Here is a 26,673-nt window from a genome sequence, read left to right on the forward strand (position 1 = left end):
TTCACAATTATTATCACCTCTGGAACCTAACATGCAGCCTCCAATTCCCAGTGTCTCTATTGGAATCTGACTTTCAGTGAACACACACACCCTGTGCTGACCATGGTCCTTCCCACAACTAATTTGGTAAGACCTCTAACTACTTTCTGTGCAGCTACTCGACTGATTACAGCTAATCCCTGGACTGGATGCATTGGACCTGCAGGACTAACCATGGTCCACTCCCTCTCGAAAATGATATGAAGTCCCGAACTCTGATTGGCCAAAGCTTCCAATTGACAATTCCAGACCTCCTGGATGATATCATTTCAATGCAGTAGACATATCCTGACTGAAGACACGCCCATTTGACTACTCCTTCCAGACTTAGAGACAGCTGTTTGTTTGAAGCATATTCAATGTTTTCTACATAAACTGCTGATACATGATGTAGGTGTAATGTTGGTATAGCATTGTTCAAATAATGCGAGTTTCAGCAGCGTGATTTGGCTATAACGTTCCTGAAGAATTAGGGAATCATGTTTTCGAGAATGCTTACCTGTGTTCGCAGTAGTGTGATTCCAGCGGGGATTGGCTTGCGTGCTTCGTTTTGTGCATGCGCAATGTCCACATCAAAATCTCTGCACTGTTCTGCACATGCACCGATCTTGGTACCATTCTGCACATGTGTGATGTCTGCTGCTGACAGGAGCAGCTTTCTGAGAGAGGTACTGTACAGAGAGCAGCTTTCTTACTTTTTAAAAAATGTACTGTGTTCAATTTATGTTTGTTAATAAATATGATTTCAACCTTCATTCAGGCTGTGCTATGCTTTGTGTTAGACTTCTGAGTGATTTTTGAGTGATCATGAGTGATATTTTGTACTGGTCTGCCCCAACCCCACTTTTGCCATGGGTCCCATTATTTATGCAACTACACTGTTTTAGGAGAACTACCTGGACTGTGTAGCAACATGTCTACCTCTTTAACTGATCACTGTTGACAACACTCAAGCTACTTGGCTTTGTGTCAATTAAAAAGCAATGCAGGACAGAAATCTTGTGAGCCAGCAGGTTCTGAATGAAGTGAAAAAGCACAAAAAGGCAGAAGTGCTGTGTGCCCAAAGTGAATAAGCGCTAGAAGAGCCAGCCAGGAGCCTTATGGTACACCCTGTTCCAATCCATGAAATAGGTATCTTTCCCTGTCTGCATGTGACCGAACAGAAGCATTATAATACCAGGTTTTGATATACTCCAAAGTGCAGTATTGAAGGGTGAAACTGTATTTTAAGTGGATTGATGATGTAGTGTGTGCCTGATATAACTTGCATGGATGGAGGGTGCAGGCATTCACTGCCCATGGAGAGAACTGTGAAATATTGGGGATTGAATGGCCAATATGGAATCCGAAGAAGTAAGCTTCAAGTTTAGAGATTCCAGGTACCCGCTTTGACTCGTATTTCATGAATTTTTGCCGACTAGTTTCTTTCTGGGTCATGAGAGAATAGCGAGCTGAACATAAAACAGATGAGATATAATGCATGCAACTAGGGTTATCACCACTCAAAACTGAGATAGTGTCAGTGGGAGTGACCACCACACAGCTGCTGTGGAGATGAAGACCCAACTTCATGTTGAGGATCAAAACCAAAAATTACTGGAAAAGCTCAGGATGTCTGACAGCATCTGTGAAGAGAAACCAGAGTAAATGTTTCTGGTCCAGTGATCCTTCCTTAGAACTAGTGGTAGCTAGGAAAATGTTGATTTATATGCAGAAGGAGCGAATCCAAAGGGAGAACAGCTGGACAGACAAAGACTTAATAACAATATGCCTAGGAAAGTGATTCTCTGTTAAAGGCTAACAATAGTTAGTATGTAATGGCATATGACTTTTTCCCCACCTTGACTCTGTCTTTTCTCCCCTGGTCCGGTCCCTGCCCACTTACATTCGTGATTCCTCTGATGCTTTATGCCAGTTTTGGAATTTCCAGTTGCGTGCTCAAGCTGCCACCTCTTTAACACGTATATGCAATCTCTTTACATGTCCAACCCACCAGGATGGTCCCAAGGCTCTCTGATACTTCCTGGAGCAAAGGCCTGAACTGATCCTATTCACTACCACCACTCTCCTCTTGGCCGAGCTTATCCTCGCTCTGAACAACTTTTCTTTTAACTCCTCATTTTCTTCAGGTCAGAGGGGTGGCCATGGGTATGCACGTGGACCCCAGTTATGCCTGTCTCTTCGTGGGGCAGATGGAACATTCCCTGTTCCAATCCTATTTCAGATCCCTGCTACAACTCTCCGATATACAGATGATAACATCAATGCTGTTTCCCTCCATTGTCCTGAATTGGAAAAGTTTATCGATTCAGCTTCCAATTTCCACCCCGCCCTCACTTTCACCTAGTCCATCTCTGACTCCTTCCTTCTCTTCCTTGACATCTCTGTTTCCATTTCTGGGGATAGACTGGCCACTAATATCCACTAGAAAAAGACTAACACCCACAGCTACTTGAACTGTACATCTTTGCACCCAGCTTGCTGTAAAGACTCCATTCTATTCTCCCACTTCTTTCACCTTCTTCCGCAACTGAGAATTCCATAGCACTGTTGTTGACAGGTCATTCAACTGGGTCTGATCCATCTCCCTCACTTGTACCTTCAGCAACAATGATAGGGTTCCCCTTGTCCTTACCTACTATCCCACTGGTATCCACAGCCAGAAGAGCATCAGCTGCCATTTCCACTACCTCCAGCTAGATGCCATCACCAGATACATATTCCCTTCCCCTCTCTTGTCTGCCTTTCGCAGGGACAGAACTCTCCAGGACACCCTGATCCACTCTTCCTTCGCTGTCAACATTCCAGAACATCTACATTCTGCTCACAAAAAAGGCCCTGAGCATCCACTTGTCTGCCACTTTAATACACCATTCTGTTCCCTGGACAACATCTCTGTCTCAGGCTTGCTGCAGTGTACCAGCAAAGCTCAGCACAAGCTGGAAGAACAGCACCTAATTTTCCGACTGGGAACGCTGCAGCTCTCTGGACTCAATATAGAGTTCAATAATTTTAGGGCCTGAACTCTCCCATGTCCTAGCCCAACCCCACACACCAGGCCTTATTATCACATAGTGGCTCACAATAGATAGTGTGTAATGGCAGACCAACAGTCTCCACTAACAGCTATTCACTCTCCTAGCCTGATTGTTATTCACTCCTTTGTCCAACTATTCTTTGTCTCCTATTCTTCACTCCTTACCCCATTTATTTTCTGCATACAAGCTGATATTTTCCTCGCTGACATCAGTCCTGGGGTAGGGTCACCGGACCTGAAACATCAACTGTGATTTCACTTCACAGATATGATCAGACTTGCTGAGATTTTCCAGCAATTTCTGTTTTCGTCTCTGATTTACAGCATCCACAATTCTTTCGGTTTTCAAATTGAGGATACCCTTTAGCATGTTATGTGGCACTCTGACTGTAATAAATGGAACTGACTTCAAACAGATCTAACAACTGAAATCTGGGCATCCACAAACAGCTGCAGAATTATATATTCCATCCAATCTCACATCCAACAGATCAGATCTAAGCTCTGCAGTCTTGCCAAATCCTGTTCTGAATGGATTAAACATTAAACACATAACAGGTAGCGATGGCTCCACAAATATCCCCATTCTTAGCAGTGATGGAGTCCAGAACATCAATACAAAAGACCAGGCTGAAGTACTTACATCTATCTTCAGCCAAAGGTGCTTGGTGGTTAATGCAGCTCAACCTCCTCCTGAGGTCTCCACCATCATAGTTGCCGGTCTTTTACCTAGTCACGTTACTCCATGATATCAAGAAATAGAAACCAGGAGCAGAACTAGGCTATTTGGTCCTTTGAACCTGTTCTTACAACATTTAAAAGGCATCTGGATGGGTACGTGAATAGGAAGGGTTTAGAGGGATATGGGTCAAATGCTGGCAAATAGACTAGATCAGTTGAGGATATCTGGTCAGCAGGGATGAATTAGACCAAAGGGTTTGTTTCTGTGCTGTATAATGCTATGATTCTATGACAAGTCTTTTATTTCGATGCCGTTTTCTTGTTCTCCACGAAATTTGATATCTTTAAAATCTGTGAAGTTATCAATCTCTTTCTTGAATATACAGTATTTAGAAAAGTCTTCTGTGGTAGTGAATTCCATGCCATGAGTGAAGAAATATTTCCTTATCTTAGTCCTAAATGGTCTACTCTCTATCCTGAGACTGTGAGCCCTGGTTCCTTAATTAGGGGAAACATCCTCCCTGCATCTAGGCTGTCTAGCTCTGTTGAATGTTTTATGTTGTAACCTGATTTCCCCCTCATTCTTCTAAGCCCCAATTAATACAGGCTGAGTTGAATCAATCTCTCCTAATGCGACAGTCCTGCCATTGCCAGCATCAGCCTAGTGAAACTGTGCTGAACTCTCTCTATGGCAAGCATATCCTCTGTTGGTAGAGAAACCAAAACTGCGCACACTACTTTAGGTGCAGTCTCACTAAGTCTCTGTATAACTGAAATAAGACAATTCCTACTTTTGAACTCAAATCCTCTTGCAATGATGGTCAATGTACAATTGCTTGCTGCATCCACCTGTTTAATTCCCTTAACTAGTGGACAATGAAATCTTGATTGCTTTATCTATTCATATTTTCCAATATATCAACATTTAAATAATACTCTTCCTTTGTTTTTTTTTACACACCAAAGTGGATACCTCCACATCTACTTGTGTTGTACTGTTTGTCCATACACTCAACTTGTCTAGATGGTCCTGAAACCTCTCAGCTGACAACCCAGTCTAGTTTTGTGCCATCAGCAAACTTGGAAACATTGCATCTGGTTCCCTCATCCAAGTCATTTATATGTATTGTGAATAGCTGGGCAGCACTGGTTCCTGGTTCGATTCCAGCCTTGGGTGACTGTGTGGAGTTTGCACATTCTCCCTGTGCGTGGGTTTCCTCCCACAGTCTAAAGATGTGCAGGTTACGTGAATTGGCCATGTTAAATTGTCCATAGTGTTCAGGGATGTGTAGGTTAGGTACATCAGTCAGGGGTAAATGTATGGTAATAGGGTTGGGGGATGGATCTGGATTGGGTTCCTTTTCATAGGGTCGGTGTGGACTTGAGCCAAATGTCCTGTTTCTACACTGTACAGATTTTATGATTCAAGCACTGACCTGGGGTATTCAGAGGAAAAAGCCCAATTCATTCTCACTCTGTTTCTGGTTTGTGAACCAATTCTCAATCCATGCCAATATATCACCCCAATCCTACATGCTTTAACTTTGCGCACCAGGCTCTTATGTGGGATCTTATCAAAAGCTATTTTTAAAATCCAAATATACCACATCCACTGATTTTCCCTTGTGATATTATTGACTTCAGAACCCTAATAACTGTTCTTGGATTGAATCAACAAAAGATAAACTGTTACACACTGAAAGCAGCAATCACTGTCGGGACTAAACTGTTAAAGATAAGGACAAACATATAGAGGATTTGAAAGCAATTGGCCATGCTTGGGAGTTGAAGCTGTTTTAAGACCTGCTTGATAACTGGCTGCTTTATGCCACAGGGACAGCTGGTTGCCCTGCAGAAGAATTTAAGGAATTGATTGCAGGAAAGCTGTGTCTTCAAACAGACAGTCAATGTCAAATGTAACAAGGAACAAATGAGTTATTTCTGATAAGAAAGCAAGCTAAGGCTTATTTGGATGAAAGAATTTAAAGAATCATCAATCATTTCACATCGTGTATCTGAAGGATGAAAATCTGTAATAAGAATCCAAAATCAGAAGTCCCACTTTAGTAGAACTTCAAAGAACAACGCTGCACAAGGATCAAACCTTGGACTCTTCCAAAGACAGACACTGTCGATGGAATTGTAGCAAAATTCCACCATTAGTTGGGTAATAGCCAAGTTGAGTTATGAGGCTTAACTTGCTTGAGGGGTCTTGTCTGTGAGATTTCTTAATAAGTAGTCAAAATAAACCTTATTCACCCACAACACCTTTATCTATTCTACTATTTCAAAAACACTTCAGTAGATCAGCATGATTTCCTTTGCATAAACCCAAACTGATTTTGTCTAATCTCATTAGTGTTTTCCAAGTGTTTGATTCTGATACTTTTAGAATAGACTGGCATTTTCCCCACTAGTGATGTAAGGTTAACTGGTCTGTAATTATTTTGTTCCTTCCCTCTGTTTTTGAATAATTGGGTTAAATTTGCCACCTCCAATCTATAAGAACTGCTCAGGTCTATAGGATTTAGGAAGGTGACCACCAATATATTCATTATTTCCAGGGCTACATCCTTTAGTCCTCTGGGATGCAGATTCTCAGACCCTGGGCATTTGTCGGTCTTTAATCCCATTAATTGCCTTAGCACAATCTTTTTTTTTAATATTTATTTTGTTCACGAGATCCTTGGTTCTCTAACATTTAGGAAATTATTTGTATCCTCTGTTCTGAAGACAGAATAGGTTTGTGTTCAATTCTTCTGTAATTTCTTTGATCCACATTATAATTTCCCTTATTTCTGACTGTATGGAAACGACATTTGTCTCTACTAACTTCTTTGTCTTCACATACTTAAAAAAGCTTTTGCAGTCAATTTGTATATTCCTCACAAGTTTACTCTCACACTCTATTGTGCCCCTCTTCATCAATCTTTTGACCTGTTTTGCTGAATTCTAAAATTCTCCTTATCCTCATGTTTGCTGCTTTCTTTGGCAATTTTATATGTCTTTTCTGTGGCTTAAAAGTACCTCGAATTTATCCTGTAAGCCATGATTGACCTACCTTTCCTGTCTTGCTTTTGTGCTAGATTGAAATGAAATTATGCCTATGTTCCTTAAATATGAGTCATTTCCTGCCCATTACCAACCCTCCCAGATTCCCAATGCAACATTATCAACTTTCACCTTGTGCCTTCATAGTTCCATTTATTTGAACTCCTGGCTGAAGAAACTGTATATTGCAAATGGTATAGGCCCTGACAACATTTAGGGAATAGTACTGAAGATTAGAGTAGTGCTGGAAAAGCATAGCAGGTCAAGCAGCATCCGAGGAGCAGGAAAATCAATGTTTCGGGCCAAAGCCCTTCATCAGGAGTTTCTGATCTAATCTCCAGCATCTGCAGTACCCACTTTTGCCTAATAGTACTGAAGACTTGTGCTCCAGAACCGGCCATAGCTAAGCTGATCCTGTACTGTCATCTACCGAACAATACAGAAAGTTTCCCAGGTATATTCTATAGTCAAACTAACACCAACCCAGTCAAGTATTGCCCTCTCAGTCTACTTACAATCGGAAAAATGGTGAAAGAAGTTATTGACAATGCTGTCAGGTGGCAGGTACAAATGAATAACCCGGTCACTGATGCTTAGTTTGGGTTCTGCCACTCAGCTCTTGGCCTCATTACAGCCTTGTTCCAAACATGGACAAAAGAGCTGGATTCATGAGATAGGGTCAGAGTGATAGCCCTTGACATCAAGATATCATGTAAACCAAACAAAACTAAAGTCAATGAGAATCTAGGGGAAAAAATCTCCAAACAAAATGGTTGTAGTTGTTAGAGGTTCAGTCAGCTGAAGGATATCACTGCAGGAGTTCCTCAGGATCGTGTCCAACCATCTTCAGCTGCTTCATCAGTGACCTTCCTTTCATCATAAGACCAAAAGTGGGAGTGTTTGCTGATGATACTTAAAGCTCCGTGTCAATAAATAAAACAACCTGAAGAATATCTAGTTTTGTAATGAAAAGTGGCAAATAATATTCAAGCCACATGAGTAACGGACAATTGCAATTTCTAACAAGATATAATATAATCTTTGCCTGTTGATATTCAGTGACATCCCATTATCAACATCCTGGGTATTACCATTGACCAGAAACTGAATTGGACTAGTCATAAATACTGTGGCAGAGCAGGTCAGAGGTTAGGAATTTGCTGACAAGTCATGTCCTGGCTATCCACTGCCTAGAATATGGCAACATCAGAAACGCAATGGACTGCTTTCTGTATCCTGAATACATGCAACTCCAATAATATTCAAGAAGCTTGAAACCATTCAGGATAAAGCAGCCTAGCAATGTTCACTTCCTCCAATATAGTAGCAGCAGTGTGTACCTAAGGTACACAGCAGCAACTCACCATGGCCTCTTCAGCAGTTCCAAAGCCATGATCTTTACCACCTAGAAGGAAAGGATAGCAAATACATTGGAACCCACTATTTGCATGTTCTCCTCCAAATCACACATCATCCTGACTTGGAACCGTATCATGATTTCTCCACCATTTTATGGTCAAAATACTAAATGTACCTCCTAAAAGTATACCTGAAGAATTGCAGTGGTTCAAGAAGGTGGCTAATCATGACCTTCTCAAGAAAAATTGGGAATGGGCAATAAATGTTGGTCTAGCCAGAAATGTCCACATTCAATGAACAAATAAAAAAGTGTAATGATATTAGTCACCTGTCAGTCCTCTGTCAGTATCCCCTTTTCTTGTAGATTATCCAGTCAAAGGGTTTTAGCCTCGCCAAGTTTACTTAAGTTAACAATTATTTCCTGCCTCTTCTGTCTTCACTATCCTTTTTTGATCTTATTCCAGATGTCATGACCATCATGTTAATATCCCTGGTAAATACTGAAGCAAAGTAATTATTTATTATTTCTGCATTTTACTTTCATTACGTGAGCTTATACATGTATCTCTGTGGTCCTGACCCTATCCTGTCTTCTCTTGTTCATCTAAAACTCTGCTGCCTGAAATTTTGTTCACCCTCACCCTGCATTTGCTGTTTTGGGCCTCCTGTTTGGAAGTCTTTCCCTATTTTTCTTTGCCTCTCTAGCTCTCCTGCCTCTTCTAAGGAGCTGCTTAAAATCTACTACTTTGATCAAACATCTGCTCATTTGTCCTAAAATCTCATTCCATGTTACAGTTTAATAGATTGCTCATATCAAGTTTGGGATATTTTATTATGTTAAGTGTGCTAGGTTGGGTGTAAGTTGTTTTGGTTTTCACTCAGGAATCAGTTACACAATTTCTATATTTTTAAATGACACCAATTTGAGGTGGGGGGTTCTGCAGTTGTAGAAAACACGATGCAGGGAGACATTAATAAACAGGCAATGTAGATGTGTATTTGGAAATTGTATTTCAATTTGGATAAGCGTGAGATGGTACATTTTGAAGAACATAGTAAGGACTCTATAATACTTTAGAAAGAGTAGTGCCTTAATGGAATATAGAAACACTAATCAAAAAATATAGATACTCAGTTTAATAAGGCTATAAAAACAACATCAAAGCAAGAGAGTCACTTTCAAGAGTAGTTAAAGTGAATAGCTTAGACTCATTTGAAAAGAAGAATCTGGATAAACACATGAAGGAGAAAAAAATAGAAGGATAGATTGATGGGGTTAATTGAAGAATGGTGAGAGAAAGCTCACAAGGAGTGTGAACATTGGCATGGACCTATTTGATCAAATGGCCTGTTTCTGTATTATAAATATTGTAGTGAATAAAATTGAATACAATTAAATTGAACTCCGTGCAAAAGCATCACTCCGTATTTCTACCTTTATCTTTCATAAATTAACACCAATTAGTTGTTTTGAACTAACTTTCTACAATTTAATGTGAGTTTTATCTTAAGTTCACAGTGATATTTCAATGAATTGAAATGGTAAAAATGAAACTTGGGTTGCAAGTAATTTTTATTCTATCTATAGAAACATGTGCAGTTAACAATGGTGGCTGTGATCGGACCTGTAAAGATACTTCTACTGGTGTTCGGTGCAGCTGTCCTGTAGGATTCACACTGCAACCGGATGGGAAGACTTGTAAAGGTTAGATATCAACTTTAATGACTTCTGTGTGGAGAAGGTAATTTGACATATTTAGTGATTATAACATTTCAATGTTCTTCAATATTTAAAATTCTTTGTTGACTTTTTGTGATATACCTGTTAATGTAAGTTTTCTTGTTAAATGTAATGTCAGTTTTATGACTTTTGATGCTGTCAGTTATGACAGTCATGACCAGGAATGTATCCCTGCTTAAGTATTAAAAAACAGTGGTTTGGTGATATTTGTTTTTTTTTGTTGAAAAGCAAATAATCTACATAAACACAGTGGCTACAAAAGTAGGTCATAGGATAAAAATACTGTTAACACACCTTTTGACTCCGCAAAGTCTTTTGCCGATATTATTTTGGCAATGATCTGTGAAACAGAAATCCCTAAGAAGAAAAGAAAGGCAGAGGAAGACACAAAGAGAAGATTTGACAGCCAGCTGGTTTTGAAATTCAAACAGTTATAACACAGGGTACCCCCCGTTAATTACACATGCAATACAGAATTGATTTAACCTGTGTTGTAACCTGTAAAAATTTGAGAGACAAAGAACGATCCCAAAATTCACTATTTAAAGTAAAAAGTAACAACTTTAATTTTTTGAAGTCTAACGAAGAATAATTAACTAACAACTACTTACAACATATTTATCTCAACCTATTGTTTACCTTCCCCTCTACAATACTAGTCCAATAAAACCCCGATTAAGATTTAGAGAAAAATTCAAATATCAAAACCAGCCAGTTGTTGAATCTTCTCTTTGTATCTTCCTCTGTCTGCATTTCTTCTTCTAGTAAGGACTTAGGGATTTCTGTTTCACAGGTCATTGATAGATAAAGATAACTTTAAGAGAGCTATTCTCTGTGCAGTCTGCATATGTTGGTGGCTTGGCAGTTCTCCTCCAACTGTTCAATTTTTTCCGGTCTTATACCCCAAAGCATCAGATCATTTCATTGGTTTTAATATTGTTAAAATACCAAATTCAAACTTTATTGGAGTTTAGTATCTTGGGGCATAATTTAAACTGGCTGAATTTGAATTTTTTTTTCTCATGGCAACCCAGGTGCTGCCAGCTTGGACCAAATGTTACATTGTAAATTCTCCAGCACTCTGTGTGCTTGCTAAGTCCTCAATTCTCTTAAAGGTACAGTACCCCTTACACCTTGATAACAATAAGCACAAGTCAGGAGTGCAATGAAATACTCTGACTTCCCCAAAAGCGTGCAGCTCTAACAACACTCAAGAAGCTTGATACTATTCAGGACAAAGCAGTCCACTTGATTGGTACCACATCCACAAGCATCCACTCTTTCCACCACCAATGCTCATTAGCAGCAGTGTGCACTATCTACAAGATGCACTGCAGAAATTCACCAAAGATCCTCAGACAGCACATTCCAAACTCATGATTACTTCCAACTAGAAGGACAAGGGCAGCAGATCCATGAGAACATGACCACCTGCAAGTCCCCTTCCAAATCACTCACCATCCACCATCTCAAGGATAACTAAGGAAGGCAGTAAATGCTGGCCAGCCAGCAGCGCCCATGTCCCATGAATGAATATAAAGAAATCATTTACTTCCATTTTAAAATGTGTAATTTGCTTCTGATGCTGCCTTTTGTCTGTTTATGAATAAATGATTCTACAAATCTGATTTGTAAATATGATAAATACAAGAAATACAAGAAACCACAATAATAGAAAAAAATGAGAGGAATTAAGGTTAAAAATATCTTGGACCTGATGGTTTTCACTCCAGGATATTAAAATAAATAGGTGAGGGAATTGCAGACATGAATCATTTGGATAATTATATCCAAAACTAGATTTGGGAATTATGCCTTTGAAATGTCAAGTTATAAATGTGTTTCCAATAATTCAGGGGAAAAATGTAACTAGATAACTTTTCATTCCAAAAATCCAATGAATCTGATTGTTTGAACACTTGAACAGATTAAATAAAGTCAGCATTGTGAAGACTAATTCATAACTGGATAATTTGGGAGTCCTCATGCATAAATCTAAAAAAGGCTAGCATACAAGAGCAGCAGGTAATAATGGAAGGCAAACAGATTGTTGGTTTTTGAGTTAAAGAGAATGGAATTTAAAATTAGTGAGGTCATGTTAATACTATACAAGGAACTAGTTAGACCACACCTGGGATCTATGAACAATTTTGGTCCCCTTATCCAAGAGAATTTCTCTGGAGGCAGTCCAGAGAAATTTCATTAAGCTGATCCCAGGTATTGAGGGACTGTCTTATGAGCAGAGGTTGAGTAGGTTGGGCCTTAGAGTTTATAAGAATGAGAGGTGCTCTTATTTAAACATAAGATTCTTGAGAACTTGACAGGTTAGATACAGAAAGGATGTTTTGCTTTCTGGGGTAATCTAGGCAGAGGGCATAATCTCAGAATAAGGAGTCTCACATTTAAAACAGAGGTGAGGAGGAATTTATTCTCTCAGTGGATAGTCAATATGTGGAATTCCTTACCACAGAGGCTGACTAGGCTGGATCATTAAGATTTTTAATCTGTAAAGGAATCAAGGATTATGGGGAAAGGCAGAAAAGGTGGAGTAGAGGATCATCAGATCTGCCACGATTTAATTGAATGGCAGAACAGGCTCAAGGGTTGAATGGCCTACTCCTGTTCCTCTGTTGCTATTTTCAAGTTTTTTTATGCCTGAACCCCTCAGTCTATCTCCTGTTCTTTGGTGTCTCTACTGCTTTACTCCATTTAGTCTATATATGCTTGTCCATCCATCCTCTTAAAATGCACCCCTTTAAACAGCTTTTCTCAGGTAACTTAAAAATGTGGAATTTAAAAGCAGTAACGATCTACAATTGCTATTTTACAGATATTGATGAATGCTTAAATAATAATGGTGATTGTGATCACTTCTGCAAGAATACTATTGGCAGTTTTGGCTGCAGCTGCAAGAAAGGTTACAAACTCTTAACAGATGAAAGAACCTGCCAAGGTTGGTTTAATGTTTCGGATTATTCAATGAATACATTTGTTGCTTAGGTTTTACAGATTAAGGATATTTATCTACAGATAGGTGGCTAAAATGTTGCTTACGTAGTGTTGCTGCAATGCTTTGATAATTGAGACCATTAATTCCCCAGAGTTATAGATGCTACCTGCGCACGATTCTCCATTGATCTCTGAGGGTTGCCTCACAGGTAGCAGTCCCGGTGCTGCCTGTGATGATCTATGCAGCACTGCTTTGAAGTGACACTGTGTAAAAATATTCTCCTCTCAAGCAAGGTCTTTATACAGTTTACATTTCAAATAATGATTTGTTTTTATGAATTGCAATATAACAGCTAAGCCTGGGTTTAAAAGTTATTTTTCTTAATAAAAGCTTTAAATTCCATACTTGGATTCAATTTATCTGTATTTATTGATTGTCCTACATTTTTCCATCTTGAAAAATAATTACAGACTACTATCACCAACGGGCAAAGGAGTTGTCTGCAAAATCAAATTTAAAGTCAGTTATATACATACTAATTCTGTAAATCTAAAAACAATGCCAATAAATATTAATTGCTGACATAGTGTAATCATTTATAAATAAGTGCTAATATAATTTAAGAAGCTGAACTATTGGTTGACTAGAATAGGTTAGTAACTGGCAGCCACCTTTTTAATGGAACTATTTGCTCAGAGTTTTCAGGAGCTACAAATGAGATTTTGCTTATCTTTGAAATTATTGCGGCTTGAATGGGAAAGTGTAATTAGTAAAATTAGGGCATCTGTTTGTTCATTGAAATCAGCAACGGCCTAATCAAAAGTCTCACGGGGTGAAATTGGTGTTGGAAGAATTAATCCAAAATGTGTCAATGTGTATTGTCAGTTTATTTTGCATGACATATAATGGCAAGTCTTTGATAAAACAAATAATAAAATAAAACAAATGACCATATTACAGAGGAGGTGATGCTGGATGGCTTAAAATGCATAAAGTTGGATAAATCCCCAGGACCTGATCAGGTGTACCCGAGAACTCTGTGGGAAGATAGGGAACTGATTGCTGGGCACATAGCTGAGATATTTGTCATTGATAACCACAGGTAAGGTGCCAGAATAGCCAGGGAACTACAGACTGGTGAGCCTGACATCGGTGGTGAGGCACGTTGTTGGAGGGAATCCTCAAGGACAAGATTTACATGTATTTGAAAAGGCAAGACTGATGTATTTTTAAAAGCAACATAGCTTTATGTGTAGGAAGTTGTCTCAGTAACTAGATTGAGCTTTTTGAAGAAGTAACAAAGAGGATTGATGAGGGCATTGCAGTGGGCGTGATCTTATATGGACTTACAGTAAGGCATTCGATAAGGTTTCCCAGGTAAATTGGTTAGTAAGGTTAGATCACATGGAATATAGTGGAACTAGCCATTTGGATACAGAACTGGCTCAAAGGTAGAAGACAGACAGTTGCTTTTCAGACTGGAGGCCTGTGACCAATGGTGTGCCACAAGGATCGGTGCTGGGTCCACTGCTTCTTGTCATTTATACAAATTATTTTGATGTGAACATAAGGGATATAGTTAATGAGTTTGCATGACACAAAAATTGGAGGTGTGGTGGACAGCGATGAAAGTTACCTCCGCATTTAACAGGATTTTGATCAGATGCGTCAGTAGGCCGAGGAGTTTAATTTAGATAAAAGCGAGGTGCTGCACTTTGGAAAGGCAAATCAAGGACTTATACACCTAAATGGTAAGATCCTGGGGAATGTTGCTGAACAAAGAGACCTTGGAGTGCAGGTCCATAGTTCTGTGAAAGTGGTCAAGAGGATAGTGAAAAAGGCTTTTGGTACACTTTCCTTTATTGGTAAGTGCATTGAGTATAGGAGTTGGGAGGACATGTTGTGGCTGTACAGGACATTGGTTCAGCAACTTCTGGACTACTATCTGAAATTCAAGTCTCCCTGCTATAGGAAGGATGTTGTGAAACTTGAAAGGGTTCAGAAAAGGTTTACAAGGACATTGCCAGAGTTGGAAGGTCTGAGGTAGAGGGAGAGGGGCTGGTTCTCTGGAGTGTTGGAGGCAGGGACGTGACCTTACAGAGGTTTATAAAATCATGAGGAGCATTGGTATGGTAAATAGGCAAGTCCTTTTCCTTGGGGTCGGGGAAGTCCAGAACTAGAGGACATAGGTTGAGGGGAGGGATTTCAAAAGGATCTAAGGGCCAACCTTTTCATGCAGGGGGTGGTGCTTGTATAAAACGAGCTACCAGAGGAAGTGGTGGAGCTGGTACAATTATGAGTTGGACTGATGAATCTGTTTCTGTTCTATACATCTCTGTCACTCTATAACCATATTAGGCAGGCTGTGAAATGAGCAGCCAATTCTCCACTGTCCCTTATGTGACCTGTTTGTGTTTTGCTAATCCCCATAAACCAGTAAGATGTTGATTTGAACATGCCTAGAGCCCCTTTGAGTATAATCAGATCTATAACACATGAGCTATCATTTTCAGGTGGAAGCAAAGTGTCAGTGTAAGGATTTTAGGACCTTGTTGGAAACATTAGTGGCACAGTAATATTTCATAATATTCATACAATACATGGAATGTCAGGGTTCAAAAAAGTAACTTTTCACCACCTTCTCCAGGGAAATTAGAATGGGCAGTAAATATTGCCCTAGCCAGTGAAACCCTTGGCGCATTAAATATAAGATAATATGAAACATTTACTGACTCAGCTGACCAGGGATGTTGAGTTTCTCTTTTATTGTTTGTTAGTTTCTATGGTTCATCAGTAATTAATTAATACTTTAATATCCACAGTATGTATTTTTTCAATTGTAGATATTGATGAATGCTTCTTTGAAAGAGCATGTGATCACATTTGTATCAACTACCCAGGACATTTTGAATGTGTTTGTAAAAAGGGATATACTCTGTATGGACTGATTCATTGTGGAGGTATGTTAAAATGAGTATTTCACAATATATTCTTCTGGAGTACATATTTTCCTTTCAATATTTTACAACATTTTAACAATTAAAGCACAAGTTAGGAAAAAGTACAGAAATGGCATGGGGGTTTGTGATTAATTCTTTATATTAAATAAAGTTGTTACTTTACCCATCTCACCTTCCTGAAGTCAACCGTGCTCTGCGTTTTCCCAGGCTGAGAATGGGCTATAATTTTGTTGGTTGACACTGTTTTATTATTAAATTACAGGTATACAAGAATTAGCAGTATTTGCTTTTTACAGTACAAAAACACCTGTCTCTCTAGCTTGGAACTCTTCTGGGTGATTCAGCTGAGATCATTCATTCTTTGTGGGTTGAGTTGGTGTTATATCATATCATGATATGTTAGAACATTTACTTCTATGCCACTGAAGTTTAGTATTTTCTTTGTCTTTTTTCCTATCTTGTTTCTCTTCCTTTATCCTGGTTTAAGCAACTCATACTAAACTATGGGCACAGGCCATTGTCCCTCACAAAACAGGTCCTCTTCATGTATCAGTCAATTAGACATTTAAGGCCGGCTATGCAACCATTTTAACAACATGACTAAATCTCATCGTGTAATCATCAGAAGTTCATTAGTGAAGACTTTGTAACAAAAATCATCAAATGAAAATAAATTTCAGGACCTTGGACTGAACATTATTCACTCCCGAATTGAGGAGTATTGAGACCAAGAGTAGTAATTTCCATTCCTTTGAATGCCGTGGGTATTGGTGAGAAGATAGGAAGTTACGGAAAGTTTTTAAAAATCAGAATTCCACCATTTAGAAAGATTTTCTGATTTTCATTTAACGTTTTAATGCCAGTTCAGAGCCTCACTAAAGATTGGTGACTACCTTGTTTCAATGTGCTTAGATCTCACTAATCGCCCAATTTGCTTCATTTCTGTGCAGTTTCCAATTCTATCCTCTGAGAAACAGAACGGCGCAAGTTTCCAACACAAAAGTCAGAGTGGTTACCTGACCATTTCCCTTCGTGGGCCTTCATCCATAATATCCCTGCATGCTCTATTGACTCTATCTCCCCACATCCTTCATCCACGCAAGTTGATAAAGAGTTCATCTTCATTACACCATCACACTTGCTCTCGGTCCAACTCTCATACCACTTAAATCTTTCAGAACTTCACTTAGGAAGTCAGGAACATCAATCACTTACATGATTTTGCCAAGTCACTTTCTGCACAGGAGCGCACACCTATTTCATTCATCTGTGCAGGATGCAGAGTCATAGAGATGTACAACATGGAAACAGACCTTCCATCCAACTCATCCACGCTGACCAGATATCCTAAACTAATCTGGTCCCATTTCCCAGCGCTTGGTCCATAAAACTCTAAACCCTTCCTGTTCATGTACCAATCCAGATGCCTTTTAAATATTGTAATTGTACCAGCCTCCACAACTATTTCTGACAGTTCATTCTATACACACACCACCCTCTGCGTGTAAACCTTTCCCCTTAAGTCCCTTTTAAATCTTTCCCCTCTCATCTTAAACCAATGACCTGTAATTCAGGGCATCCCCACCCCAGGGAAAATACCTTGTCTGTTTACACTATCCATGCCTCTAACCAATGTCCTGTACATAACATGACCTCCCAACTCCTATACTCAATGCTCAGACCAATAAAGGAAAGCATTACCAAATGTCTTCTTCATTATCCTGTCTACCTGTGACTCCATTTTCAAAGAGCTTTGAGCCTGCACTCCAAGGTCTCTTTGTTCAGTAACATTACCCAGAACCTTATCAATAAGCATACAAGTCCTGCCCTGATTTGCCTTTCCAAAATGCAGCACCTCACATTTATCTAAATTGAACTCCATCTGCCACTTCTCAGCTTATTGACCCATCTGATCAAGATCCCATTGTATTCTGAGGTAACCTTGTTCACTGTTCACTACACCTCCAATTTTGGTGTCATCTGCAAACTTAGTAACTAAATCTCCCATGTTTACATCCAAATCAATTTAGATAAATGACCAAAAGCAGTTGACCCAGCATTGACCCTGTGGCATACCACTGGTCACAGGCCTCCATTCTGCAAACAACCCTCTACCACCACCTCCTTTCTTCTACCTTTGAGCCAGTTCTGTATCCAAATGGCTAGTTCTCCCTGTATTCCATGTGATCTAACCTTGCTTAACAGTCTACCATGAGGAAGCTTGTTGAATGCCTTACTGAAGTCTTTCATTAGATTCATTTCTTAGTACTCACTCATTTTGCATATAGTTTAGATGCCAGCCCCTGTGGTTTGCATTTCATTTTATTGCACAGACTTTTCAGTGCTAAGTTATAGGCTGTCGGTCACTGTGGCTTGCATTGCTTTTTACTGAAGATGGAGAGGCACACAGCAGAAAGAGTAGTTGACAAACTCATTTGGCATAGACCCCAAGGGAAAAATGACCACGATAGGATAGAATTACTCATTAAGCTGGACAGTGATGTAGCTATTTCTAAGACTAGGGTCCTGAATTTGAATAAACGAAATTGTGATTGTATGAGGCGAGGATTAGTTCTCATAAATTGGAAAGTGTTACTAAAGATAGGAATGACAAACATTTAAACAGTGTGTGCATGAAGCGTAAAAGTTATTCATTCCAGTCTGATATATAAAAATAAAACAGGAAATGTGGCCACCCCATGCTTAACAAGGAAAATCGTGGTATTAAATCCAGGAAGAAGAATACAGATTGGCAAAAAAATAGGAATGGACTCAAGGACTGGGGACCAATTCCAGCAAAGGGAGATAAAGAGCAAGATTAAGAAGGGAACATAAAGCATGAGTATAAGCTAATAGGGAACATACAAACTGATAGTAAAGGTCTCTGTAGGTGTATGGTGAGAAAAAGATTATTAAAGGTGAATATAGGTCCCCTACAGTTGGAAACGGGGGAATTTATAATGGAGACAAAGAGATGGTAGTCCAAATAAATACATATATAAGTTCTACCTTCTCAAAGATAGACACAAATAACATTCCTAAATTATGGGGTATCACAGGGTCTAATGGGAAGGAGGAATTGAGTATTTATAGGGAAATGGTACTGGGGCAACTAATGGGATTTCAGGCAGATAAATCCCCATGGCCTGACAACATTAATTTGGAGTACTTTAGGAAGTGCCCTTTAGTAGTTGTGCTAGTGGTCATTTTCCAAACTTTTAGAGACTCTGAAGCAGTTCCTATGGATTGGAGAGAACCCTTTTGTAACTACATTGTTTAAGAAGGGAGGTAGTGAGAAAATTAGACCAGTTAGCTTGACACTGGTGATGGGAAAAATGTGAGAATACATTATAAAAGATATAATAGCAGAGCACTTGGAAGATTGGTCAGCATCAACTTGGATGTTCAGAAGGATTTTGATAAGGTTTCACATAAGAGATTAGCATTTGAAAATAAGGCGCATGGGACTGGAGATTGTGTATTGAAATGACTTCGTCAGCAGACAGGAAATAAATCTTTTTCTGAGTGGAGGGGCAGTGACTCATGGGATACCACAGGGATCAGTGCTTGGACCCCAGCTATTCACAATATATATTAATGATTTAGATGAGAAAACTTTATCACTTTTATATGATGTCAAATCTCTAGGTTTGCAGATGACACAAAGCTGGGTGGGAAAGTATGCTGTGAGGTGGACACAGAAGTTTCAGTGTGAGTTGAAAAAGATAAGTAAGTGTGCAATTACTTGGCAGATGCTGTACAATGTGGATACATGTGAGGTTATCCATTTTGATAGCAAACACAGGTAGGCGGCTTACTGTCTGAATGGTGATATATTGGGAAAGAGTTTCCCAGCTATAGCCAGTTCCAGCGAAGCATCTCTGGACTCAAAATGTTAACTCTGTTTTTCTGTCACCAGATGCTGCCAGATCTGCTGTGTTTCTCCAATACTCTCTGATTTTGTTTTGAAGTCTTCCTACGGGCAATTGTATGATCATGCATCCACTGATTATGAAATGCCATCCATCTAGCATCAAATTACATTTCATCAGAAGGTTATTTATTGCCCAAGAGAGAACATTAGAACAATGGTTGTAAACAATCACAATCATTACATAGTCTACATGAATTGCTTCCTTGTCATGTTAGCTTAGCAAATGAAATCAAATGCTAACTTAAAAGTGTCTTGACATTTCTGAAACACATTATGTAGCTAACACTGGAATCCAGTGCTTTGGAGATATCACACTCACATGTTTAACACTAAATATGCAAAGATATTGTATGATGTTTAAGGGTGCCTTTGTTTGGGAGGGGTGAGCTATCATGGGGTACTCAAGAATTCACTTCCCCAATGTAGCAAGAACATTTGGGATATGTACCGTACATTTGGTAAAGTTGCATACCTCATAGTAACTTTGGTAAAATTGGTTCATTCATGGGATGTACATGTCACTTGCTAGGCAAACTCATCTCTAATTGCCCAGAGGACAGTGAAGAGTCAACCACATTGTTGTGGATTTGGAGTCACTTGTGGGTTAGATGGATTAAGGACAGCAGATTTCCATCTGTAAAGGACATTAGGTGACGTAGATAGATTTTACATCAATTCATACAATCCCAACAGGCCATTTGGCCCAACAGGCCCACACCGACCCTCTAAATAGTATCCTACCCATACCATTCCCCTACATTTCGCCTGACTGATGCACCAAACCCACACATTCCTGAACATTATGGGCAATTTAGCATGGCCAATTCATCTTTAGATTGTGGGAGGAAACTGGAGGAAATCTGTGCAGACACAGGGAGAATGTACAAACTCCAGACAGACAGTTATCCAAGGTTGGAAACGAACCTGGGTCCCTGGCGCAATGAGGCAGCAGTGCTAACCACTGAGCCATTGTGCTGTCCTGTATTGACAATTGCTTCATGGTCATCATTAGACTCTTAATTCCAGATTTTTTAACGAATTGAAATCTGATTATCTGCCATAACGGGATTTGAAAATGGATCCTCAGAATATTAAACAAAAACAGAAATTGCTGGAAAAGCTCAGCAGATCTAGCATCTGTGGAAAAAAATCAAAGTTAATGTTTTGCGTGAGTGACCCTTCTGTGGACCCAGATCCCCAGAATATTTATTGGGTCACTGGATAACTAGCCTAATGACATGGATCTTAGTTGGCAGAAATGATGAATAATTTGGTTGCTATGCATTGAATGTTTATGGCATCACTTCAAGACAACAGTACAGGAGAAAGAAATTGCAACATCATCAATAAGCATTGTTGAGGAGAATTATACAGCCTTGTATCTTATGGCCTTATTGTCATTATCTGCAGCTCTTGGATGTACAGTGTAGGCACAGATAGAATATGCTCCAGGCCATCATCACCAAACTGTGTTATCTGCTGAAGCAGGGCTTGTACATAGAAGGATGAGGTGGCCATCTCATCACTGTGGCTGTCAAGTTTACAGCTACCTTGCTTTTTTATGTCTGTGGCTTGTTCCAAGAAGCAGCTATGTGCTTCTTCCAAAGCTTGACCCATAATGCATCCAGATGCCACTGATGCCATTTACTCATGTTCATGTTCTTCTCCCATGACAAGGAGCCTGAGCAATGGGCTTCTCCACCATTGCTGGCTTCCCCTAGGTATAGGGTTTTATAGACTGTACCCACCAGTCATGCTTCCACCAGGACATAGTGGAACAGACTGCAGGCCTCCTTAAGATGAGGTTTCAATGTTAAGACTACTTCGGTAAAGCCTTGCAACGTAACCCAGAAAATATCATTGGAACATGCTGGGTGTTTCACAACCGGAGCCAACAAAGGGGATGTCCTAGATGCAGAGGAAATGGGGGATCAAAGAATTCTTCTGAAGAGGAGGAACAGGATCAGGATGTTGATCAGGAGGGCCACCTAAAACATCATCATACAGCTATGCACCACGAAGTACGAGAAGCCAGAACCTAATTGAAGCATGCTTCTCAGACGGATGAGCTGAGTTTCGGCTTCCTTTAATTATGCATCTTGAAATAGCAAGCAGCTCCTCCTTCAATGCAAAGGAGATATGGGCCTGGTTATGACTGAATCAATATTTTCTTATTCACGTGATACAAGGCTGTATGTTTGGAATTTGTGATCCTGTTTTCAAGTATCTAAACTTTATGGGTCCCCATGACAGGGAAAAGGCAACGTTGAGACTGTGTACTAATATCACACAGTGCTATGGTTAGGTCTTTTTAAGACTTCAATCAGCATATGATATCCAATGTTGTGTAGTGAAGTCTCTTGTGATGGCAATAGGTTGAGAAGAGCTATTCCATCATTGACTAGTATTCAACGTTTCAGAGTTCGAGTAAACTGCTAATTTGCCTGAAATGCTTGGGAATCCTGTATGATCAACATATCGTATGCTCAGTTTCTCATGACAGACCATTGCGCTATAAGGCAGGGTGTACACCTCATCGCCTTGAATGGCAGTGCACTCTCTTGAAAAGCTGATGGATGTGTGCATGTAGAAGCTGTGTGCAGGTCAGGCACTAGCACAATCTTGCATATTACTTTCAGCCTCAGTGTGGTCCACTTTAAAGTACAATGCCTTGGCTGCAGTCAGACATGGGTGTGGCAGCTGGCCAGCATTTATTGCTCATCCTAGTTGCCCTTGAGAAGATGGTAGTGAGCTGACACCTTAAAGTGCTGCAGACCACATGTTGTAGGTAGACCCATAATACCGTTAGGGAGAAAATTTCAGGATTATGACTTAATGACAGTGAAGAGGATGGCAACATATTTCCAAGTCAGGATGGTGAGTGGCTTGGAGTGAAACTTGCAAATGGTGGTGTTCCCATGTGTCTGCTGACCTTGCCTTTCTAGACAGAAGTTGTCATGGGCCCAGAAGATGCTGTTTTTGCAATTCATCTTGCAGGTAACATATACTGCTGCTCCTGAGCATCAGTGTTGGAGGGAGTGGATGCTTGTGGACGTGCCTATCAAGCAGGTTGCCTTGTCCTGGATGGTGGCAAGCTCCTGGAGTGTTGTTGGAGCTGCACCCATCCAGGCAAGTGAGGAGCATTCCACCATCCTCCCAGTTTTTGCCTTAAGGATGATTGACAAGCTTTTGGAAGTCAGGCGGTAAGTTACTTGCTGCAGTAATATTAGCCTCTGACTTGCTTTTGTAGGCAATGTATGTGTAGGTGAGTTCAGTTGAGTTTCTGGTCAATGGTAACTCTCAGGATGTTGATATTGGGGGATTAAGGTTTGCCAACCCATCGAATGTGAAGGGGTGGTTCTCACATTGTCTTTTATTGGAGATAATCATTCCCTGGCATTTGTGTAGCATGAATTTAACTTGCCACTCTTCAATCCAAGCCTGGATATTTTCTAGATCTTGTTGCATTTGAACATAGACTACTTCAGATGCTGAAGTAGAGAATGTTGCTGAACATTGGTGAACATTCTCATTTCTGATCTTCTGATGGAGGGAAGGTCATTGACAAAGCAGCTGAAGATGATTGGGCCTAGGATACTGATGAAGATTCCTGACGAAGAGCTCATGCTCGAAACATCAACTCTCCTGCTCCTCAGATGCTGCCTGACTTGCTGTGCTTTTCCATCACCACACATTTTGACACTGTGTGGAATGCTCTCCCCAGAGGGCAGTGGAGCCCAGTCTCTGGATTCATTTAAGAAAGAGTTGGATAGAGCTCTCAAGGTTAGTGGAATCAAGGGTTATGGAGATAAGGCACAAACAGGATACTGATTAAGGATGATCAGCCATGATCATATTGAATGGTGGTGCAGGCTCGAAGGGCAGAATGGCCTACTCCTGCACCTATTGTCTATTGATTCTGACCTCCAGCATCTGCAGTCCTCGCTTTCTCCTGGGATACTACCCTAAGGAACACCTACAGGGATATCCTGGAGCTGAGATGACTGACCTCCAATAACCACAACCATCTTCCTATGTGCCAGGTATGACTTCAACTGGCAGAGAGTTTGCCCCTTGATTCTCACTGGTTTTGCGAGGGCTTCTTGGTGCCACACTTAGTCGAATGCAACCTTGATGTCAAGGGCTGTCACTCTCACCTTCTCTCTAAGATTCAACACTTTTGTCCATGTTTGAACCAAGGCAGTAATGATATCGAGCTGATTGGCCCTGGTGGAATGCAGACTGGGCATCACTGAGTAGGCTGTTGCTCAATAGCACTGCTGACACCTCCATCATTTTACTGATGATTGAGAATAGACTGACAGGGCAGTCATTGGCTGGGTTGGATCTGTCCTGTTTTGTGTATTGGATGTACTTGAGCAATTTTGCACATTGTCGGGTAGATGCCAGTGTTGTAACTGTGCTTCGTTAGGGGAACAGAAAGTTATGGATTACAAATCTTCAGTTCTATTGCAGAATGTTGTGCCATTGCAGTTTCCAGTGCGTCCAACCATTTCTTGATAACACATGGAGTGAATCAAATTGGTTAAAGACTAGAATCTGTGATCCTGGGGACCATTGGAGGAGGGCAGTGAAAGCGTAGGAAGTGTTAATAATTTGGAAGGATGGGGTGGGTGAGAGCAGCTGAGTGGACACGATGCATGTAATGGTGAGAGTTGTAGTCCATGAGCATTGGTGAGAGGAGGGTCCAGTGGCAGAGTTAGAGGGAATGGTGGCATTATGAGTGTGAGGTAGCAGAGAGATGGTGGTACTTGTCCTTGCAGTTCACGGAAGATTATTAACCTTGTTGCTGTGCTATGAAGCATTGCATTTAATCCAGGACACTGCCCTGATCTGGGTCACTCTCTCAGTCCAGGCTTATTGGGTCTATTGGTGTGGTTTCCTTTTGCCAGTCAGCAGGATACAGCACTGCTCTCCTCTCAACCAGCACCAGTATGAAAGGCAGTTTCTGAAGCTGGGGTTTAAGCATGGTGCTAGCCGCTTGAATATTACAAAGTCCTGGCAGTGACAAGCACTTCCACATTGCTGTTCCACACAATGGACACCATTGAGACCAATCGCATAATTAAAGGGCTGAAGAGCAGAAAATTGCATGAGAACAGATGCTGAGAGCCACGGCAAATGACGCACCACCAATCTCATTTAATAAAACACTTGCCTAAGAACTGGAAAGTTCAGCCCATCTCCACTCCATGTGAGATCACAATATGCCTTTAAACTTCACCATCGTAGCAGTGTGGTGATTTTCATCTCGAACCATCAAAGGATCATGTATAAAACTGTATTTTGCCGTTGTAAAATTGTAGTTTCCCCCTTGTGATTGAAAGTACATTGTTCTTGATTTTTAGATGTTGACGAGTGTAGCATAAACAATGGAGGTTGTGAGCACAGATGCATGAACTCAGTCGGAAGTTACAAGTGCCATTGTCAGCCAGGCTATAAACTACACTGGAACAAGAAAGACTGTGTTGGTAAGAAACCGTATGAAGCTAATTATTGCTGTACATTTTCATTTACCGAATCGCTAAGTTTGGAAGACCCTGATTGTTCACAGCTAGGTAAACAGACCTGTTCCTCCAATTTGTGGATCCTCCAGTTTGTAAACATGCTTATTTTTAATGTAATTGTTATTATCTGTTTAGTACTTGTAGCAAGAGGAGAACAGGAGATACTTTTCACTAATTTCCTTGTGATCTTCATTTCTCAACAATTATCCTGAGTGTTTTATCCTTTCTTTAGTATTTGGTATTTTCCCTTTGAAATATGTATTGGACTGTTTGTTCATGATATGATGTGTTCACTACATTTCATAACCTTTACAGTTTACTTTTTGTTGACTTTACTGGGCAGCAGAAGATGGTTGAAATAAGATGAATTTTGTCACCATGTTTCTTCACGTAATCTGGATGCAGTATTAAGTTTGTGTTGAAACAGAATTGTCATAACCATGCAATTAATTTTTTTTCCATGAGTGTGTCATATTTTTATCCTCTTTAGAAGCAGAGAAGCTCCCACCAACTAAAGTGTCAGCCAAAGCCCTGCTTAACTGCAGTAAAAGAGGTGGAGCTGATATGTGCTCTCTGAGCTGCCCATCAAATGTGTACTTTGCTGCTGGTGAGTTTAATAATAAGTTACAAGGTTTTTTTTTCACTATTCAATACAGTTTAAATTCAACATATTTCACCTTCTCAAAATATTTTTCAATTGTTAGGTCAACTGACTACCAAGGGTAGATGGCTAGTTAGTGCCATATAGAAAGCAGTTTTGAAAATTTCATAATTCTAGTTTAATAGTCATGTAAGGATAGATAATAAGATGTTAGTCAGAGTTAGACAGAGGCTAGAGCTTTTGTTGAGGACTGCCAATAATATTGGCAAAATCAGCACAAAATTAGCTGAACCAGTAAGACGAATTATACATTTTAAATGTAAATGAATTACGCTCTAAACCATTAGCATTTTCATTTCATTTATCTTTTATGTCCAGGTTCGTAATGCCTGGAAAATCCTTAAAACTTAAAACTCTCAAGTTTTAAGAGTTATGATATGCTGCCAACTGCCAACTGTAATAATTTTCAAAGATGCGCAGATATGTTTTAAATGTTCTTTTGTTCATAAATTGCTTTACTTATGGTAACAAAACTATAAAATGCTTCAATATAGTTTTTCAGTAATTATTAGTGATATTAAATCAAATTACTCATGGATGGAAGATTGGACAATCTTATTAAAATGCTCATTTTTCTGATATACCCATTTTCTACTGTGTTAATAAACCTGCACCAGACTGCCACTCTTAAATACAGCATGGAATACATTTTGCTTTAAAGAAAACAAAATAATCTATCTTGCTGCATGATTTTGATGATTCATGAAAGACTGGATTTTCATCAAGGAATTG

General features: G+C 39.8%; 1 protein-coding gene across 4 annotated transcripts in view; it reads left to right on the top strand.

Moving 5' to 3' along the window:
• scube2 (signal peptide, CUB domain, EGF-like 2) overlaps positions 1-26,673 on the top strand; it is a 167,862-nt gene that overhangs the window by 82,618 nt on the left and 58,571 nt on the right. For 3 of the 4 annotated variants that reach the window (XM_060838500.1, XM_060838503.1, XM_060838501.1), the window contains 5 exons: positions 9,756-9,872; positions 12,739-12,861; positions 15,702-15,818; positions 25,122-25,244; positions 25,771-25,887. In XM_060838500.1, coding sequence (XP_060694483.1) covers positions 9,756-9,872; positions 12,739-12,861; positions 15,702-15,818; positions 25,122-25,244; positions 25,771-25,887 — 597 coding nt within the window. The remainder of the gene's footprint in view (positions 1-9,755; positions 9,873-12,738; positions 12,862-15,701; positions 15,819-25,121; positions 25,245-25,770; positions 25,888-26,673) is intronic. The other variant, XM_060838502.1, reaches the window with a different exon arrangement.

Source organism: Hemiscyllium ocellatum, chromosome 18 (assembly GCF_020745735.1).
Source record: "Hemiscyllium ocellatum isolate sHemOce1 chromosome 18, sHemOce1.pat.X.cur, whole genome shotgun sequence".
In the NCBI taxonomy this organism is placed as follows: domain Eukaryota; kingdom Metazoa; phylum Chordata; class Chondrichthyes; order Orectolobiformes; family Hemiscylliidae; genus Hemiscyllium; species Hemiscyllium ocellatum.